Here is a 20,591-nt window from a genome sequence, read left to right on the forward strand (position 1 = left end):
TATAAACCGGTTTTTCCAAGAATCACGTTACCGGTTAAAATTTACAGTCGGGCACACCCCCTTCTCATCGTGTGTTCCTTTCGTTTTTCTGCTGCATTTGTCTTAGAATTTTGCTGAAATTACCCGCATTGGGGTTATTTTAGGATGAGTGGATCGATTCTGCGGCTAGTTAGGCCTTTGTGCGAGGCCTCGGCCGGTAAGTTTGAGTTAATTCAGCGGAAGCGGACGTGTTTTGACATGTTTCTCTCAGGTTTGGGCCAGTGCAGGAGGAGTCTGAAAACGGTGCACATCGAGTGGAAGCGTCCCGAAAAGCCGGGGTGCACGCATCCGAAGGTGAGCGGCGACCTGTCGCCGCTGCCCAAGATCGACGGCGAGGAGGTCTTCAGGGAGTACGCCGAGGCCGGCGTCAACCTGCAGGACATGTCGCCCGAGCAGCGCAAATTGTACACTCTCAAGTTCTTGCCGGCGGTCTACCAAAACCGGACGCAGCTGCAGCGGATGCTGGAAAAGGTGCAGCGCCACAAGCTGGACAACAACTCCATCGAGGCCAAAATCGCGCTGTCGACGGCGCGCATCAGACGGTTTCAGCAGTTGCAAGAGACCGACCCCAGAAACAAAAGGCGAAAGGTACATGTTTTTTTTTTTTTTGTAACAATTTTTTACTGAATATATTAAATTGGCTCTCCCTGAAGGTGATTCTGAAGGAAATGATCGACAGGAGAAGAGGGTACCTCGACGATTTGAGGGAAATTGATTACAAACGCTTCGAGTGGCTCATCGAAAAGCTCGAAATTGAGTATAGACCAAAGCCGGAGTGAGTGAATTTGCATCAATACAAGATTCCTTTTGACTTTGCAATTTATTTCAGAGACAACAGTAGGATCACGCGGAAGAACTCGATCAGAAAGTTGACCGAGGAGTACTGCGAAAAGGTGAGAGAGGAAAAACTGGACGAGTTGAAAAACAAACTGCAGCGAGAGCGGGAGAAATTCGAGGTTGAAAAGAAGCAGATTTTGGAGTGGATCGAGAAGGAAGAGGCCGCGTGTGAAAAACTCAGGCAACTCAATTTGCAATGATTCAAATTTAATTAAGGTAGTGTTCGACGAGGTTCAATTGAAAGTGTGAAAATTTCACAAAATAAATGATAATTTTGACATTTATGCACGAATCTATGTAGGAATGACAAAAAAATCATTAATTATAATTTTTATAATCTCTAGAAACAAATATTTGGTTAGATTAATTAATGATTAAGATTATTTTAGACAAAGCCCCTGCCAGTCTTGAAAGTATGCAACCAGCTTGATGCCGGTGTTTGCCACATTGCATACCTCCGATTGTGCAGGCGCTTTGATATTGCTTTCAATTTAATTCGCTCATAGTGACGAATTCCTTTCAACTCTCCGCATAAGTGGGTTTTAATACTTTTAATTAAAGCACTTGGCGAATTGACCGCAGTTAACCGAGGTCTGTTGTTTGTCTGACCGAGCGAGTGCCAATGTCATTTCCATTTGCCAGTCTGCGCCGCCTCGCTGCTCGTCGCGGCGCATCTTTTTCTCGTCCGCCAACATTTCAGACTGGCGAGTGAATTGAATATCATGTATTGTGTGCGCTGGCCTGCGGTGTCGTTCGGACTGTGCAAAGTGGATTGAAATAAAAATACACAGAAACTCGCTTATTCAGCTCGGGTACGAGGTAAGAATATTACCAATATTTGAAATATTTATCTTTTTCAGGCAATCAATTATTTAAAATTTCAATTAATCGGAATTTTTTTTTTAAGATGAAATTTATAGTTTTTTATTTCATTATGGATTATTTTTGGTAAATACCTGATTTTAATAATCAAAATTTATTTTTTTTTCTACAAATGTTCAAACTTTTTTACAAGTAAATATTTTGATATTTTTTTGCTTTTTATACTAAGACATAAATTCATTTTCTGATTAAATAAAAAATTTCCAAATTATCAAGAAATGAATTTAAAGTAATGTTTATATTTACAAAATTCTATTATAATTTTTGTTTTACATGTGATAAAAAAAATATCGAATATGCTGCGTGTATCAATAATGGGGAGACACGGCGACTCCGTCAGATGCAGACACTCGTGGCGCCATCGCGATGGGTCCATGTTAAATCTGCACTGTCGGCTTGCTTGCTTCTTCCCACCCCTCAACCGGTTGCACTGCGACCCAGTTTCGCGCTTCCCTTCTAGAAGCTTTGTGTGCCAACACAGCACAGGGGCGCATCCAGTCATCGGTTTTGTGAAATTATTCCATATAATAAAAGGAAAACATATTCATCAAAATGGTTCTAAAATCGATAATTTGGAAATTAAAACGGTTTAAAATGCTTCGAAATATTTAAAAAATTAATCGTTTCAAAATCCTGGTTTTATTTCAGCAAATTAAGTGGAAAATACACCTTCTAAGTCGACAAAAATATCATGAAAATTTCATATTTCAAAAATAGTTGTAAGAAGACTAAAAATTCAATCGATAAAGTACAAAGTTAATCAACTTAATTAACTAATCTAATTAAGATTTTTTATACTGAATGTTATGAAATCAGTTAAAACATTCTAGAATTTTTTTAAAAATAAAATTATAATTTTATATAATTACTTTTTTCTTAAATTTGGTCCGGTTGCGCCACTGGAAAAGCGCGGTATGTTTGGCGAGAACCGGTGGAAAAAGCTTTTCAAACCGAAATAATTGTATGTGTTTGCAGTTGGCGCGGAGTTTGCACCGATGGCTGGAAAACCGGTTTGGAGTCAGCTGAGCTGAAAGAGCGGCCAGATGGGCCGTTTGTGAGACGCGCAGGCGGCCACGGCCTCTCGGCGGCCATGGAGGACGAGTGCAGCAGCGAGATCGTCACCGAGGACGTGCCCGAGCGCCGACACAAGGTGAGTCGCGACAACACCTTATCCCGAATTTGAAAACAAAAAAGAATCCCAGCTTTGTTTTGGTCCTTCTGTGTTTTCATTTGGCGATCGATATTTAACGCCACCGTGAGATTGATTTCACGCAAACGTGCGTGACATACGCGCCGAATTGCAATCTCGTCAATCATCTTTTATACAAGAATTTCATATTTGAATATAAAAAAGGAATTATTATTTTTTAATTAAAACAGCAAAATTAAGCGTTTTATTGAATGAAAAAAATTTTGAGGTTAATTTGGAAAGTTTTCGGATTCGATGAATTTTGGTTACGTGTTGCGTCACAAGAAGTCGTGCCTGATTATTACAAAATTGGAAATTGTGGTACAAAAATTTCAACGATTACAATAAAATAAGAAATTTGGCGCCGTGAAAATAGCGCCTTTCTTGTTTAATCGGATAAAAATTCGCTCGGTAACAATAGGGCAAGTTTTGAATAATTAATTAGAGCTTTTGTGCGTCTCTCTCGTTTGCGCCGAAATTTCGAGTTTAACTGCTGGGAGGGCGTAAAGTTCAGAGTTGATACGACCAGGGACACTTTTTACATAAAAAAAGTAAATGCCCGCCTGCGCGATATTTGTTTGTTTGTTTGTTTGTGCGTGGAAAAGAAACTCTCAGAGCGGCTTTCTTATCTTTGTCTCTCTTCTTGGAATAGCAAAAGCCACTTCAGGAAAATGGAGAAAAGCAAAAAACGCACCCAAGAAGACTCTATAAAAAAAACGGAAATATTCTTTTTGCCACACATTGAAATTCTTAGAACACAACAAACAAATTAATTTTTATTAATAAATAAAAGTTTCGTGTACTTTAGTTAATTCAATTGTTAAAGAAATTACTCAAAATTCAGCTGAAATTGTGATGTTAAGGGTTGCTTGCATGGAATTTAGATTTTGAGGCAGATCTAGGCAAAAATAGAGCGTCTCCCTTTCTCTCGTGGACCGGGCGGGCGAGTTGCGGCGCAAAGGGTTGATGTAGGGGCGGGGCGGAGGCGTATCGATTGGGCCGCCCCCGGAGGCGCCCGCGCACCCCCCACCGCCACCTCTCGCCGGCGGCCGCCCGGTCCTTGGACACTCCGGCATTGTTGCTCCAACAATGGTCCACTCAAGGGTGAGTACACCAATTCCTCCATTCTTAATTGTCCGCGCGTTCATTCATTTATATTTCAAAATTACCAAATTTCAACCTAAACCTGAATTTAATTGAAATCATATAAAAATTTTCAACTTTTTGTTACATTTTTTGGGCGGTTTGAGTGTTTGAATTAATTTTCTGGTGCGGAAATTTAAATCGTGCTCATTGATTGCACGCAAAGTCGTTCCACGCCCTCTGCAGCCCTGCGTGTGCCACTTTGAGGTGGCCCAGTGCAAAACACACACACACACACATGCAACAATCAAATGTACTTTCCTTTCTCACTATTGAACCACTCTGAAGGAAAAAACCGTTTCTGTTTGCATATTTTCCTCGAAATTTGTAAATCTAAAAATTTGCTAAAAATAATAATAATAAAAATCTTTTAACATTTAAAGCGTTGGCAATTATGAATTTCTGGACAAAATTTAATTTTGAAATTTTTAGTTTGTAAAAATTAGTTATTTCCAAAAATGTTTAAAAAACTTGAAGTTGAGATTTTTTAAATTCGGGCTTTAAACCATCCGAGTTTTGAAAGCTTCTAGAAAGAAATTAAGCTAAAGAGGGTGGGAGGAGAAGTAATTAGCCGCTATTAATCAGCGTAATTTTGCAAGACGCAGCTGCTCGTCGCTAATTGCTCTCTCCAAACTTCTTGCCATTTTTTTGGCAGAAAATATTCGTCATTTTGAACAGTAGCAAAATTTACCACATTTGTTCACTTTTTGACGAAAATCGATTCGAATGCAGATTAATTTTAGGTGTTTGATCAGGCTTTTAGTTTTTGAATAGGAAACGCCACTTGCACGTAATTCCTTTCGAGCCGCCACTCAACATACTCTCAAAGTGCGCTCGCCGCCCGCGGGCAAACATCCGCCTCAAGTGACTGACGAAACTTGCAATTACCGATGCAGACTTCAAACCCCCATTCAAACCATTTTTTCACAATTAAACTCTGTGACCTATTTAAAAATCTGAAATATTCACCATAAAATTAGAGATTTCCATCGATTTTCAATTTCACAACAATGTTATTTTTAAGAAGAAATGATTTATTTGCTTCGAAACATAAAATTACAAAAAATTTATCAGCAAATTCCAAACACTAACTAAAAAAGGTATAAATTATTTGTTTTTTAAATTAAATTAAAATTAAAAAAATATCTGCAGTGTTTCAAGTGAAAGTAATTAAACAAAATTTTTTATTTTAGACTTTCGCATAATTTTCTTATTCTGTCCTTTCCACTGATCATTTTTTGTGTGCTCGCGTTAAAATTTGCAATCTTTTTATGCAAATGAAGGTTGTCGGCGACACGTGGGCCAAATTTTATATATTGCGACAATGAAAGGGAGGAACCCCCGTTTGTAATTCCCGAGCGATTTGAATAAATGCAAATGAGAAAGTTTACCGTCTGCAAATAATCCAAATTATTGTCGTAACGCGTCACTCACAAATCCGCTTATCGGCTGAAAAGTTTCCTGCGAATCACATGACACTGTAAACAAAGCGAAAGGGCGGAAAGGGAAAGTGTCGTGTTTCCCTTAATGGCCCATTATTATCCGAAAAAAGCTTGGCACGCAGCAGATAAAATGCTTTTAATTGCGCACAAAAACATTTCCTCTCCGAAAGTGCTTCTCAATTAAAAAGCTCTACTTTTCATTTATATTATTATAAAGTTATGAAAAAAAAAATATATTTTAAGCCGTCTCTTGTTTTATTAATTAAAGAGAGTACAGAATCACCTGAGGGCAGAAAATGCTTCATAAAAACTAAAAGTTAAGGCCATAAGAATCATTTTGTAAAGCAGCAAATTGGAGGGGTTTTTTTTGGGGGGGGGGGGGGGGAGAGTTTAATGTGAGGTTCAAAAATGCGACTTTTTGCATTTTTCTAGTTTTCGGGAGGATCAAGATAAATTTTCAGCAATTGGATTTACTTTATATTTACAAACAAATATTACTTTTGTTCATGTTTTGATTCTTTTACTCAGTACCTGGCTGACAATAATGATAAATCTTCAAATTCCAATAAAACCACCTCAGGACTCTCAAAAATTGCTACCAAATTAATTTAAGCAGAGATTTTAATGTTCTTGGCCAGAAATTAGAGCTTATGAACCAAGGTATTAATGTTGACCAATTTTGTAGGTCAAGCGTCATTGAACTGGCCAAAGGTCACAATTTAACGTTTTATGCCGCTTTAAAGAAGAGAACCAAACAAAAATTTTAAATAGCGAAAAGATGCACCACATCAATTTGCATTAGAATTTTTATTTGCAACTTAATTGAGCAAAAATGGATAGAAAGCCTTATTCAAATTGGCTGAGAGAGATGCATTCAATCTTGACCAAACTCCCCGAGAGCCAGATTTCTTGCTTTCATCATTTTCTTGAAACACTCTAAAAAAAATAAGGCTCAATTTCATCCGGACGAGACCGTCATAGATTACTTTATTTTTAAATACCTACAAATTAGCTGAAAGATTTAATTTTTTTATCTTGAGGTCGTTTAAAAAATATTATTGATGTTTAAATTTCCTGTGTAATTGATCTGCGATCTCTTCGGACGAGGTTAAAATTAGATATGGTTTTTTTATTTTAAATTTGATGGAAATGAAATTGAGTTTTTTTTTCATCATAATGATAGGCCGTTCTATTTAATTTATTTAGGTGCAAATTTTGAAAAGGAAAAATTGTATTTTAATGAAGCAAAAAAACTGAACAAAACTTTTTCCGTGATCGAAGCAAATGGACCGCACTTGAACTCATTTCAGAAACTTTCCTGGGGGTTTTTTTTTTGCTGGAGGGCGCAGGTGGATCTCTTTTTTTTGTTCTCGCAGCCGGAAATTGCGTTTTTGGTAATAAATACGCGCGGTTGTTTATCGGCGGCGCCGAAGTTGAAAGTGCTCGCGAGGCGAAATAAGAGTCGCGGCGAATCGTCCGCGCCCGCGAAACTAAATTTATTATGCATGCAGCCGGTCCGAAATTGCCCCGAAACTTTTGAAGATTAAACCGTGCAATTCATCCTGCTAAATGTTTCAACCGGCGGGACCAAAGGTGAGGAAAATGCAGATGCGATCCCGAGACGCTTTGCTTTTATGGCGCATTTGCAATTTATCCGCAAGTTATATACATAAAAGCGAAAAAGGCTTTCTGATTTGTGGATCGAATTTTACCACATGGAAATAAACACTTTTTTTTATCTCTAAATCGTGAAAAGTATTATCTCGGGGAAAACAAAAGTTGCAAAAAAACAACAAACAACCGATCCAGAATGTCACAAACTTACTACACAGTATTTTTTAAGATAATTCATAAGACAAATATTTGAAAGTAACACATCAATTTGGCACAAGAGGAAACGCAATTGAGGAAATTTTTAAGAAAAACTCCGTTTAATTGAAGAAACGTGGATTTTTCTGATTATCTTGCTTTTTATTTGAGCAATAAGAAATTTCAGTTTTTATTTGATTTCCCAAAATCTTTGCCCAGGAACAACTGATTTTGATAATTATTGGCAGGTTTGTTGCTTTTAGTGTGAAGACAAATATTCAAGAAGGATTTTCAGAAAAAATGATCAAAATTGCCCTTTTTTAACCATTTTTTAAAAGATGATTTTGAAAATCGAAAATATCTCAGCTCCTGTTAAAGATAGCGCAAATGTTCTTATTATCAAAGTTGACAGGAATTAGACGCCCTAAAACTTTTCTTTAGTGACTGCAGTCGTAGGTCAAAGGTCAAGGTCACCTTTCGGAACTTGAAAATTTATATTATGTACCAAAGTACCCAGCAAGTAGTTTTTCTTTTAATTTTTAAATAAAGCTTCTTCATTTATTTGTTCACAACACGTTAAGAAATTGTAAAATTAACTTGTGCAGTTTTTGAGATATCCAGAGAGAAAGGGGTAAAAACGTGGTTTCTGAGCCGTTTTTCTGGGAAAATAATTTTCTTAAATTCAATCGAAATTGAAATGGTTTATAACTGCTCACAAGAATGAACTGTTTTGCAATTTTATACAAATTCCTGGTTGCAACGCTAGAGTCGTTTTCGTTCGAAAGGCCGGACGGACCGAGGAAGGAATTCAATAAAAGCGATTTTTCAATTATGCACAAACGGCGCGCTCTGGAGAGTTGACCTTTTTCGCTGGCTGCGTACGTTGGCCGCAGCAGTCTAGCTTTTTATTTGTTTGGTCGCTGCAGACACACGAGAGGGAGTTTTCCTGCCTCCGTTATAAAGTCTGGCCGCGAAAATTCGATGCACAGCGCGATGATGAAAGGGAAAGAGACGCTCAATTATTCATAGAATTCGGCTCCGAGCGATTTGTCTTTCACTCCCTGCGCTAATTAATTAATAAGATCTTTTTCCATTCTGCCGCTTTGTGTGTCGCAAGCACCTCTGTTACTATTTCTGAAGTTGTGCCACAAAATAACTGTTGAAAAAATTCATTTGAAAAGTATTTCGTGAAATTATTTTATACACAAAGCTAATTTTGGTCTGCAAAAAGTGTGTTCTGAATCATCAAAGACAAATAAAGTATTTTGAAACTATTTGATTTTTCAAGAAATTCCTCAATAAGCATTTTGTGGAAAATGTTATTTCATATAATTATTTTAAAAACCTTTCAAAAGAAAAGTCTTGAAGAAGTTAAATAAGTAAATTTTATGGTTTATTTCTCAAATTGTTTTAATTAACCCCTTCCAGGATATTATTAGAATTCAAAATTGAGTTTTTTAAAGGAAAAATAATTTCATCACTCATTGGGGAAAAAATTGATTTCATAGGATGGTGGTGCCCGCATCAAGATAGGAACCGTTTCAGCTCGTCGCCAGCTGCCTTGCCGTTTTTCCTTTGCAGCTTCCTCTATTTTTTCAGCATTTATCTGCTCTTCTCAACTTTTTGCCTCGTCAAATTCCCCTCCCGCGAGCGACCGCCAGTTGCGGCGGCGGCGGCGGCACGATTTCGATACACACACACACAGACGAAAGGAGGCTTTTGTGCAAACTCTTTGAACTCCCTTTTGCTGCCGATCGATATATTTTGACGCACCACCGGTCCCGCAATTTTCTCCAGCTGCTTTCCCGCAATTTTTCCATATGCGTACGACGAATAAAAGCGCTCGTTTTGTTTACTCTTCTGGAAGTAGCAACCCTTTCCTTTTGTGCCGCTTCATTTGTTAAGAATGTCACTTGGAAAGTAAGAAGCTGCGTCATTTTTCTTCCAACGGAAGCGCGTCTGGGAATTTGCGCACCTGTTTCTACATCGCAAATTGACTCCTGCGATTTTGTTATTTTTCAAAGAAGTTCAGATAAAAAAATCGCCTAATTTTTCAACACATTCAACTGTATAATCGTTTTCCAGTTGAATTAAATTTTCTGATCAATTATAGAAATGAATGAATGAAATCAAATTATCATTCAAATAATTTATGGAATTTGCCACCGGCGGCGCTGCCGTCTTTCCGATAGTGGCGCCGCCGGTGTTAGTTTGCTTAAATTGCTTGAAAGAAATGATCATTAGATTTCATTTATTTTATTTCTTACGAAGTGGAGACAATTTTAGGCGAATTAACGATTGCTGTTGATTCTGATGCACATTTAATTAGCATTTTACTGAAATTTTTGCACATTTGAAATTTAGTGAAGCGATTAAAAAATTTCCACACCCTTGAAATACAAATTTAAGATGAAACGGCAGTTTGATAAATTTCAACCCTGCGACGAGAGGGTCGCGCCGAAAGAATTGAGCTCGCAAAAGAGATAAAAGAAAGTTTTTGCCAAAAGTTTAAGCCGGCTCGTCGCCCCGCCTCGCTCACGCAATTACTTTTTTTACTCGAACAAAATCTTGTTACCAGAGCAGGGAGAAAAAGACAAATTCAAATGCACACCTGCCAACTTACTTTCGACTGCAGCACGCGAGGGGAGATTTTCACTTTTGAAAGTGGCTAATTAAGGAGGAGGGCAGCCGTAAATTAGATCGCGTCTGCAGAGCTGCGGCCGCGGGCGTCTCGTTGCAGAGACGAGATCTAATTAATTGGCCCCGCCCCCGGCTAATGAAAAATCAACCTCGCTGTTTTAATTTCTCGCCTGAATCAATTAATTGCCAGGGAGCAGCTTTAATTCGTCACAATACGGGGCAGAGGGAGAATTTTAATTGCTTGATTAGCGCGACTGGCCAGACGCTGCTTTTATTGCTCTCGCACGTTCTCTTTATTCTCCACGTCCTTAAGAGTGGCGCAGCAACAATTGCAATAGGGTTCATTCAATTTCTTTCTTTCAACATTTTAATCTCTGAGCAAAATTTTCAAACATTTGAGTGCACATAAATGATATAGTTAAATTTATAGTGCAATTTCATCTGATTCAGATTGATCTGATTCAGAGGTAAAATTGTTTTAAATTAAGAAAATTTAGTTCTGTGAAATTTAAATAATTTATGGAAAAGTTAAAAATGATAGCGAAAGAGAAAAATTAAATTGAAAGATATCAAAAGCTCTAAATTATTTCCCTCTGAAATGGTGTTTCTTTGAATTAATTTCTGTATTTTAAAAGCTTTATTATTGATTTTTTCCAGAGTTCTTTTAAATTGAGAAACTTCCGGGCTTTAAAAACGTTCTTGTTGAGGAATGGGTTGGAGAATTTCTCTTCCGCAGAAGCTTCGAGTTGAAATTGAATTTGCAAAAGGCAGAATCACGTTCACTCTTGGCTCAGCAAATGAATAGACGGACCGAGTCTTGGAGCGGAATTCACAAAGCGGTTGCACGCCCTCCTTTCTCTCTCTCTCTCTCTCTCACTCGGACCGGCAAATTTCATGAATTTTATATACACGCACGTACACTTGCAGTCAATTTATTGCGTCGGGGCGCGAAAAGCCACGCCCACCTGAACCGTTGCATTATTTATATAAATAGGCAAGTGAGGCACGTCTAATTATAAATATATCTCGGTCAAAAATTTCACTGAGATCGATATATGCCTCGGAACAATTGACGCAAGTGCAAGAAAAAAAGATCTCAGGGCGGTGGAAAATAATCCGAGTTGGCGAATCGAGATTCGAGGCACGCGCCGAAACGCTGAATAATTGAAAAGACAAATAAACAAGCCGAAAAATTCAATGAAAACAAAAACAGCGCTCGTCGTGCTAATTTTAATTCCTTTGACGTGAGAGCTCTTTTTACTGCTGCAAAGTGGAAAACCTCTTTTTTTTACAGACCATTTTTTTTAAATTTGCTTTTATTTTCTCTCTTCATCGATTTTCGCGCAGAAGTTTTGTCAATTTGGCCTCTGCGAATAAAACGGAGCGAGCGTGGAATGGAAATAAATAAAGGAGAACGACGTGAGCGCGTAATTTAGGCAATTTGCTGGACGATTGTGCAGCGCCGGCTGCCTATCTCGGCCCCTGGAAAAGCGACACCCACTTTTCCTCCTAATTGCCAACTCGCTCTCTGATAAAAAAATTCAACGCAAGAAAAACCTTCCACTTGCTGCTCCGAGATGAAAAAAAGTCTTAACCTTTTTCACCGAAATTAATTGAAAAATCAGGATTTTCCTGCAAACGAATCGAACGAGATAAAAGCAAGTTGACTGCCGCGCGTTTAATCTAATTGCAAATTGGAGCGCGAAAAGGTAAAGGGACTCGTGTGCCGCTTCCAAAGTGTCCTCGGGGACGCGTAAGTCTAAATCAAAATCCCGATACATGCGCGTCAGGGAATTAAAGGAGAGAATGTCGAACGCAATGCGCAACTTTATCAATTCACAATTAATTCGCTCAGACACGTTCAAACTAAATTCTTAACTGACTGCAAAAGCTTTACGTGAAAAGAAATCTATGCAAATAGAAATACAAATGCTTCCAGATAATCTAATTGTGTTTTGGCGACTTTCTAAATATTTATATACAAACAAGCTTTTTAATAAATTATTTTTAAAGAGGATTGAGCCACCTGAGGGTAGCAAAATCATCCACATACAAAATAACAGTTTAGGACGAAAAGATCATTTTGATAGCCAGAAAATTGGAACCAGCGCGGAAGTTTTTGAGAAAATTTTTAATCGAAGGTTTTTTTTACAATTTAAAGGTAATTTTGGACATTTTAAATTAATTCTTTTCTGCAAATATCATGATAGTTTATAATTTTTTTTTTTCAAAACTGACGTAAATAATATTTTTGGTATTTGTCAAATTCCAATATGGCCGCCGGAGATAAATAAGGGTTTACTAAAACTGCTGCCAAATTAATTTATGTAAAGATTTTTTTCAATTTTCTTGGTGGCAAGTTCGAGCTAATGAACCAAGGAATCTTTTCTTAATGGTCACCAAGTTTCTAGGTCAAAGTTTATTGACCCTGGCTGACCCTGGCCGAAGGTCAAAATATAAAATAGTCAACCTGACAAAAAATCCGAGATTTGCCATTTTATTTTACATTGAATCTTAGATTTTGAATTTTTTACGAGAAAAATACTAGTTAATTTATAAAAAGCGCTCGGATGGCTAAAAATGGTCAATTTTGATGAGTTAAAAATTAGAATGAATGAGACTTTTTTCATCATATTTCAATAATATTATGCAGATTTAGAATCTTTTGGTAGGAGATTCCATCTACTTTAACAAGGACTTGAGATCAATATTTTTCTAAAAAAAGATAATCTTCTTTTCATTCCGAAATTTTTATCCTAAAACGAGAGACCAAATTTTGTTTTGAATAGGTTTCGGAATTTGTGGTTATTTGTGTTGTATTTTGCGATTATGCAGCGTCGCTTCGGAACAATGATCCAATTTGAAAAAAGAATCGTGGGCGAGGAGGGAAGAAAGGCAATTTGGGCGCAATGTGCGCTGCTGATATTAAAGTGAAAGAACGGCTTCGCGTGCCACCCTGTTTCGCTCCCCGCACACAACCCAAAAACAAAAGACTGATATAAAAAAAACTAATATCTCAGCTGGGGAGAGGCGCAGATTTCAGGAATGCGAAGGTTCAAATGATTTATCAGCCGAGATTTTTGCCCGAAATCGATTCTCGCTCGCTCGGCCTTTAAAAGTGTGTGTGTGACACGTTTTGATGGGAACGTGCAGAGGCCTCATCAAAAATTCACGCCCTTCATTGTCACTTTTTCGCTCTGGCGCCGTGTGTGCATTAAAGGGAAAAACCACTTCACCAGTTCAAATCGCTTTTTACCCGGAATATTTGATTTTTTTCTAGCTTTTTGAAGCATTTCTACTGATTGGATGTGGCAAAATTTTTAAATTATTATGATTTGACTAAAAAAAAATCAAATTTAAACGTTTTTTTTTTTTAGTTTTCTTTTTAATTTATTTAGTTATTTATTATTTATTTATTTATTCTCCATTCATAGTACATACAACGCAAAAAAGTACACTGTACAAAAAAAAGCGGAATCATGCATCGACATAAAAAAGTACAAGCATACAAATAAATGCCGAAATCAGGAGTCGGAAATTTATGTACAATGCTGGAAATACATTAGAATAGTGATTACATACACATAAAAAAAGAATGTGGGAAAGAATGGAGAAATGGCTTTTCGCTAGCAAACAACTTGCTAAAGCTCAGCACCCTCTCCTTCAAAAGAGAGCGTACCGGCCGCTAGAGCCATCAGGGGGGGGGGGCATTTCTAAACTATTTAATAATTTTGCCACAAGTACGCCTTGCACAGAGATGGAAACTGTGCCGCGGTACAGTCCTTCAATGCGGGTGGCAGGTCATTCCACGGTTTAACGACGCGGTATGAAAAGGCCTCGCGTCCGAACTTAGTTCTCGCGTGCGGCTGCTGCAGCCGTGGATGGCTGTCGCTATCGCCACGCAGCGTTCGGCCCTCAATTATGCGTGCCTTTGCGTCCATATCAGTCACTCCCGAGTCACATCTTTTAAAAAAGTTTAAATCATTATATCTGAGCTGCATATCCACGGGTATGATTTTTTGCTCTAAAATAATGCGCAGAAACAAATCAGAGGAGCTTATAAAAAAAAAAAAACATAAATTTAGTGTTGTTTTCACTTATTTCGTTTAAATTTTTACAGTTTTATAAACATTTTTAATACAAAATAGGAGATTTGCCACTAAAATTATTCTTAAAATCTGCTTTATTCGCAGTTTGTATTAATAAATAATTTCAACTGAAAATCTTGTTTTGTGAAATTATTTGTGCTGATTTTGTTGCAGGTTCGGAGCGGCATGGTGGCCGTGAGCGACGGGAAGAGCCGTCCGCGGGCGATGCGGCTGCACCTGTCGCTGGAGGTGTTGCGGCTGCAGAGCCAGTCGGACGACGTCGAGCCGTCGCCCCCGGGGCACCCGCGCCGCCCCTCGGACCACCTCAGCCCCGCGGCCCCACCCTCGCCCGGCGCCCTTTCCGCCTCCAGCCAGCCCATCGACGACCCCAACAGACTTCCGCCCCCTGACGCCAGGGTAATTTTTTTTTAAACTCAAACCTTCATTAAATTTTTGGTATAATTCGTGACTTGATAACATTGATTTTTTGTTATTATAATTTTTTACTGAATTTGCTATTTTAAGCATTTTGGTTTCTTTTTCTCATTTAAAATATTTCCGGTATTTCCACAAATTTATCAAATTCTATGCATTATAAAACCCAAATAATCACATAATTTTAGGTTCTATTTAACCTGGATCCACAATCTTGATGACAAAAATTATCCTCTACACGAGATCTTTCAAACTATGTATCACACTTAAGGCTCAGGCCACTTCAGGTCAGGGGTCACGGTGACCTATGACCCAAGTTTACCACAGGTCAATAATATAAACATTATTCGATTGGTTTTGTCAAGACAGAACCAAAAAATAAATCTAAAACCAACTCAAATCATGTTATTGACAATTTTTTAAGATCCCTGCAGGGGAGAAATCCACTTTTTTTAAGCTTTTAATTTTATTTTAAATTTAACTAGAAATAGCCACAACGTGAATTTGACAATTTATTTTTTAATTTTACGAGGAATCTAATGGTGATGTTAAATTTTGCTTTTAAAGAGGGTCACATACTTGAAATGTTAATTTTGAAATAAATGACCTTGACCTTTGGACTATGACCTTGAGATTAATTTCAAATTGTAGAAAATGAAAAGAAAAGAGTCGTACTTGAATTTTTATTGTACGAATACTGCAAGCTGAGATAATTAAGTTTTATTTTTATTTTTTCAAAATGCTTATAAAAGAATTGCTCTTATTGTTGATTTATCAAATTAATTATTTTTAAAATAATTCTTTTTAAAGAACAAAAAGGAGTTTTTTTTTTTTAAACAAAAACTAAAACTTCTGAAATATTTGTTGTCAAGCAAGGTGAATATTTTGATAACTTGTATTTTAAATTTTGTCAAATTTTTGATATAAAAATAAAAACTTTTGCAGGAAAGAACGGTGGAAGTTCAGAGGCAGCGGACGGGCGGTTTGGGTTTGAGCATCAAGGGCGGCTCCGAGCACAAGTTGCCGATTCTGATCTCGCGCATCTTCCGAGAGCAGGCGGCCGACCAGACCGGAAACCTGTTCGTCGGCGACGCCATCGTTAGAGGTCGGTGTGCCTTTTTTTCTCTCTCGACCCCTCCGATATCTCAATATTTCCTTTTTCAGTCAACGAGCAGGAAATGTACGGCCGGACGCACGACCAGGCCGTCAACATTTTGCGCAACGCCGGCGACGTCGTCACCATCACCGTCAAGCACTACAAAGCGGCCACGCCGTTCCTCCAACACAATTGTGACTACAACAATTTTATCTTTCACCATTCTTCTCAAATATTGAGATTCAGATTATCAAAATATTGCGGGTTTTAAGGATGAAAATTTCCTTAAAAATGAGGCGCCAAGAAGTTCAAAATTTTATAAAAATAATTTAAATTCTCAAGCTTAAATTCTTTCGTTATGGTTTCCTAGGGAAAAATAATTTTCTGGATGGTTTTCAATTCGAAAGATTTTCAGAAATAAATTGAACTTCTTCTCGCATATTTTATCAATTAACTTATGTGCAACAGCAAGTTTAAAAGGTAATTAAAAAAGTTGTTAGGGTTGATAAAATTTCAGAAAGATGTAAAAGTTTTGTTTTGTATTCTGCATAATGTGACATGTGAATTAAAAGCTATCCAGAAAATATTGCTTAATCAAAGAAATGAAATGTTTAAAGCCTAAAAGAAAATGAAACGTCAATTTTTACCAACCTTTTAAATAAACTTAGGGGCAAAAAGAAAAAAAGAAACAATTTCATCCTAAAAATCCGTAAAACTTCAACTCTGAATAATTCCAATTTAATGTTTTGGTCAAAACATGCGTTAAAAATCATATAAAAAATTTTATATTATTTTCTTTACCTCGGCTGACATTTAAGGAAACAAATCGAATTCAGAAATTCATTTAATTTGCAATGGAAGTGAAAAATAATTTAATTTTTTTTTTTTTTTTAATTTTAATGTCTGTCGTTTTAATTATAAAAAATTGAAAATTTCAGTTCCTCGGGAGGACAGCAGCAGGTCTCTGAATTTGGACAATTTGCAAAATGGAGACTGGCGCGCGAGTTCGCCGGTGTCCAGGAGGTCGTCGGCAGTGGACAGCACGTCCTCGGGCCGCTGGGTCGACGTGGTCACCGTCCCCCTCCTCATGGCCTACGTCACAAGGTAACTTTTTTCATGAAATTTCACTTCTTTTTAATGATTTATCCACTGAAAGAATAAAATAAAAACTATAATTTCACTTTGTATATTTTTATTAATTTAAAAAAAAAATGATTTTAGGTACATTTTCGGGACGGACAAGTTGCGTCCGAATGCGTTCGAGGTGCGGGGGTTGAACGGCGCGTCGACGGGGGTGGTGCAGTGCGGCGACGCGGCCATCCTGTCGCAGTGGCTCAAGTACGTGACGGACAACATCTTCGGGCTGACCAACCTGCAGGTCAAGTTGTTCAACCGCACGCTCGCCTCGTCCGAGCGCGTCGAGTACATGGGCTGGGTCAACGAGGGCGTCCTCAACAACAACCAGCCCTGGCAGTGCTGGCGACCCAAGTTCCTCACCCTGCGCAGCACCGACCTCGTCCTCAGCGACACCCCGCCGGTAATTCAATCGCAATTCTTGAAAGTTAAAAAAAATATATTAAAAACTGTAAATGATACCAGTGAAAATAGTTTTAAATGCTATTAAAGAAGACAAATCTACAAGTAAGATATGATTTTCTTTCAAAATTGTTATCTTTTAAAAAAATTTCAATCCTCAAATGATTAAAGCTTTCTTTGAGATTGAATTTTGTACTTCTGATCAAATTTTAAGTCATTTTTTTATCAACTTTTCATCAATACCCAATTTACCGCTTTTTTCATTTCAATGAACCAAAAAGGATTTTCATTATTGTTCTCTACTTATTTATACTGAATATTTTGATAAATTATAATGATAATTATGCAATTTAGAGTTTCAAATCAATATTATTCAGATTTGGATCTTTTATTACAAATTAATAGAAATAATCGATATTTCTTTAACCCTGCTTTTATAATCTAGATTCTACTGAAACTGTAAAATTCCACTTACAATTAAGTCATGAACAAAATACTAGAATCTGAATTTATTTTAAAAAAAAAAATGAATTTGAATACAAATTTTATATGGAATTGTTTGTGTTGCAAATTGGAGGTGAGCGTGACGAACTGGGGCGACAACTGCCAGACGTTCCAAATCTACCAGAGCATGTTCCGCGTGATCAAGGACAGCGAGAACGTGGACGAGCGGCAACACTGCTTCCTGCTGCAGACGGCGGGACACGAGTCGCGCTACCTGTCGGTCGAGACGCGGCAGGAGTTGTTGCGGATCGAGGCCGCGTGGCACTGCGCCGTCTGCTCGGCCGTCATCAAACTCAAGGTTCGAACAAAATCAATTGAATTTTCAATTAAAAAAACTAAATCTTCGTCCAGTGCAAAACGTTCAACGTGGTGTGGGGCGGAAAACCGGCGGTGCTGACCCTCGACTGGAACGTCGGCTTTGTTCTGGCCGACGCGGAAAGCGGCGCCGCCAGCTGGAAGTACAAGTTCTCGCAGCTCAAAGGCTCCTCGGACGACAACAAGTGCAGGCTCAAGTTGCACTTCCAGCTCACAGAAACCAGAATCATTGAAACACGAGTAATCTCGCCTAATTTCTTTTATGATACAAAAATTTTTTAATTTTGTTATTATCTTTAAACGAATGAAATATCCTAAATTTTGACTTCAAGAATCCCATTTATCTGTAGATGCTCCAATTTTATTAACTTTGGTAAATTAATGTAAATTTCTTTGATCATTTAAAGAGGCATAAAACTTTAAATTTTGACCTTTTGCCAGCGTCAGTTACCTTCGACCTAGAAATTTGGTGCCCATTAAGAAAAGATACCTTGGTTCATTAGCTCGAACCTCCCATCGAGAAAATTAAGAAATCTTTACCCAAATTAATTTGGTAGCAATTTTAGTAAACCTTAATTTATCTCCAGCATCTATATTGGAATTTAATACATATGAAAAAGCTTCATAACTTGAGCGTTGAAAGAACAAAAACAAAATTCCATTATCACGATGTTTGTCTGCCAACATTAATTAATTTTAAGATCTCCATAAATTATCAGCTTAATTTTCTCAGACACTGGAAAACTGCGAAAAAAACAAACATTTTTTTTACGTTTCATTTAAATTTTACTCAAAATTTTACGCGGTAACTTCCAACTTTTTAAGCCAAATCCATAGCAGAGGTTTCAGGGATCATTTTGGTGGGCCAAAAACCTCTGCTTATCACAGTTTCATTCACTTAAATTGTTATTCAAACGATTTTTGTGAGAAATTGGCATAATAACAAGCATATTTAATTAATTTTTTCCCAAAAAATGGTATTTCTTGTTAACAAACATGATCCTTATTAATTTTAGAGGAGGATTTGGAAATTTTGAGATCTAGTTCCATTTAATTATCAACTTTTACTGCAAAATTAATGTGGGAAGCCAATTTTTTCCGTCCAAAAAGAACTGGAATTTTTTGATAAATTTTATAAAAAACCATTTTATGAGAAAATACAGTGAATTAATTATTTTCACATTTTGCAGGAGATGGAGTGCGCGACGCTGCAGTCGCTGCTGTTCTGCATGCACGCGTTCCTGACGGCCAAGGTTGCGGCCGTCGACCCCGCCTTCCTCAGCTCGAAGGAGCCCTAGCCCGAGGGGGCCGCGGGGGCGCAGGAGCGGCCCGCCGCCCCCAGGGTCGCGCCCCGGGCCGTCGAGTGGGCGTGTTCGCCGCAGAGTTCCCCCTCCCGCCGCCCCACCTCGCTCGCCCTCCGCAGGACCACGGCCCCCACGACCCGGTAGTGCAGCCGCCGCCGCCCCCCCCCCCACCCCCACAAGTTTCGTTCGTGGCGCAACAACCGCAAACGTGTCAGATCCATTCACTCGCCAACCCCAAAACTTTCTCTTGTGCTGAAGAAAGAAAGAAAGAAATCTTGTGTGGCAAAAAATTATTAATACTCGAATAATTATATAAGAATCTTATCCGCCGATTTTCCGCAATCTACTTGCAAACGATTATTTGTAGAGGTACGTGCGTAAATGTGAGTGTTTAAAAAAAATCTATCGCACTTTTTAGTAGAAAATTTTCAGAAGCTGCTCTCGTCTTTTCTCCTTTTAAAGGCCCTAGGCTTGTAATTTTGTTGCATATTTAATTGTGAAAGAAGAAAAATAACTTCCGCCTGTTTTTCCCGCCAAATTAATTTGAACGTGGATTTCACCAAATTTCAGGTCAAAAATAGTGCTTGAGTAAAATAAATTGATAAATGAAATTTTCCACCACTTTCACATTCGTGAGTAGAAGAATTAAAAAATTACCGGTGCGGACCTTTAATTTTAATTGTGCTTCTGTAGAGCTGCACTGACTGTATCATTGCAATTGTGAAAATCTGTAGAAGGCACGCTTTCTAAACTTATCGCTTCTCAAACTACTCTCTCTGTGGTCATATTTGCAAATTAAGAGAACGCCTTGTTATAATAGAGAATTATTTTATAGCGACTTTAAAAATACCTTAATAAAATTGTGATTTAAGCTATTCGCATATGAATTATAAAAATCTCAAATTAAAATTTTGTTGCACCACATGGCGGAAACTTTTCCAATCTCTATGGTGAACAATCTTGCAAGCAATAGTGCAATCTTGACTGAGTTAACACAAATATTATACCGTGCAGCGCATTTGTTCAGAATACGAAATATGCATAAAATAATGATAAATATTAAAAGCGAGGCAATTCCTAGCGCGCGTGTGTCTTTTCCTTGCGAGTGGATTTATTTTTTGGAAAATCTTTAACTTGTGAAGTGATTTTGTGCTCAAATAATGTATTTGTTGTCCTGCCCAAATTATATTGATTTCTCTTCCCTGTAAAAATGTACATAAAATATAAATGTTAATAAAATGAAAAACTCGGTCAAATGTTATTTCCCGATTGAAAGGAAAGAACTTCTCACCTAATTAATTGAAGTAATTATGACATTGTACATATAAAATA

The 20,591-nt window shown here is 37.7% G+C and overlaps 2 protein-coding genes across 3 annotated transcripts; both read left to right on the plus strand.

The window, feature by feature from the left end:
- The first annotated feature begins 56 nt into the window (after positions 1-56).
- LOC132203921 (small ribosomal subunit protein uS15m) lies at positions 57-1,160 on the plus strand. Its single transcript, XM_059632090.1, has 4 exons — positions 57-196; positions 251-627; positions 693-814; positions 869-1,160. Exons 1-4 carry the CDS (start codon positions 145-147, stop codon positions 1,074-1,076), a joined length of 759 nt encoding a protein of 252 aa, XP_059488073.1. The 5' UTR covers positions 57-144; the 3' UTR covers positions 1,077-1,160.
- Positions 1,161-1,307: 147 nt separating this feature from the next.
- On the plus strand, positions 1,308-19,420 carry LOC132203918 (gamma-2-syntrophin). 2 transcript variants are annotated; one of them, XM_059632086.1, is made up of 10 exons: positions 1,308-1,695; positions 2,734-2,908; positions 14,244-14,486; positions 15,450-15,609; positions 15,669-15,794; positions 16,539-16,704; positions 16,822-17,137; positions 17,714-17,938; positions 17,992-18,195; positions 19,146-19,420. In XM_059632086.1, exons 2-10 carry the CDS (start codon positions 2,849-2,851, stop codon positions 19,251-19,253), a joined length of 1,608 nt encoding a protein of 535 aa, XP_059488069.1. In that variant the 5' UTR covers positions 1,308-1,695; positions 2,734-2,848; the 3' UTR covers positions 19,254-19,420. The 2 variants fall into 2 exon arrangements, with proteins under 2 accessions (XP_059488069.1, XP_059488070.1); XM_059632087.1 differs by lacking the exons at positions 1,308-1,695; positions 2,734-2,908 and adding an exon at positions 4,016-4,051.
- Positions 19,421-20,591: the final 1,171 nt, after the last annotated feature.

This window comes from Neocloeon triangulifer, unplaced genomic scaffold (assembly GCF_031216515.1).
Source record: "Neocloeon triangulifer isolate White Clay Creek 2 clone unplaced genomic scaffold, ASM3121651v1 ptg000020l, whole genome shotgun sequence".
Classification (NCBI taxonomy): domain Eukaryota; kingdom Metazoa; phylum Arthropoda; class Insecta; order Ephemeroptera; family Baetidae; genus Neocloeon; species Neocloeon triangulifer.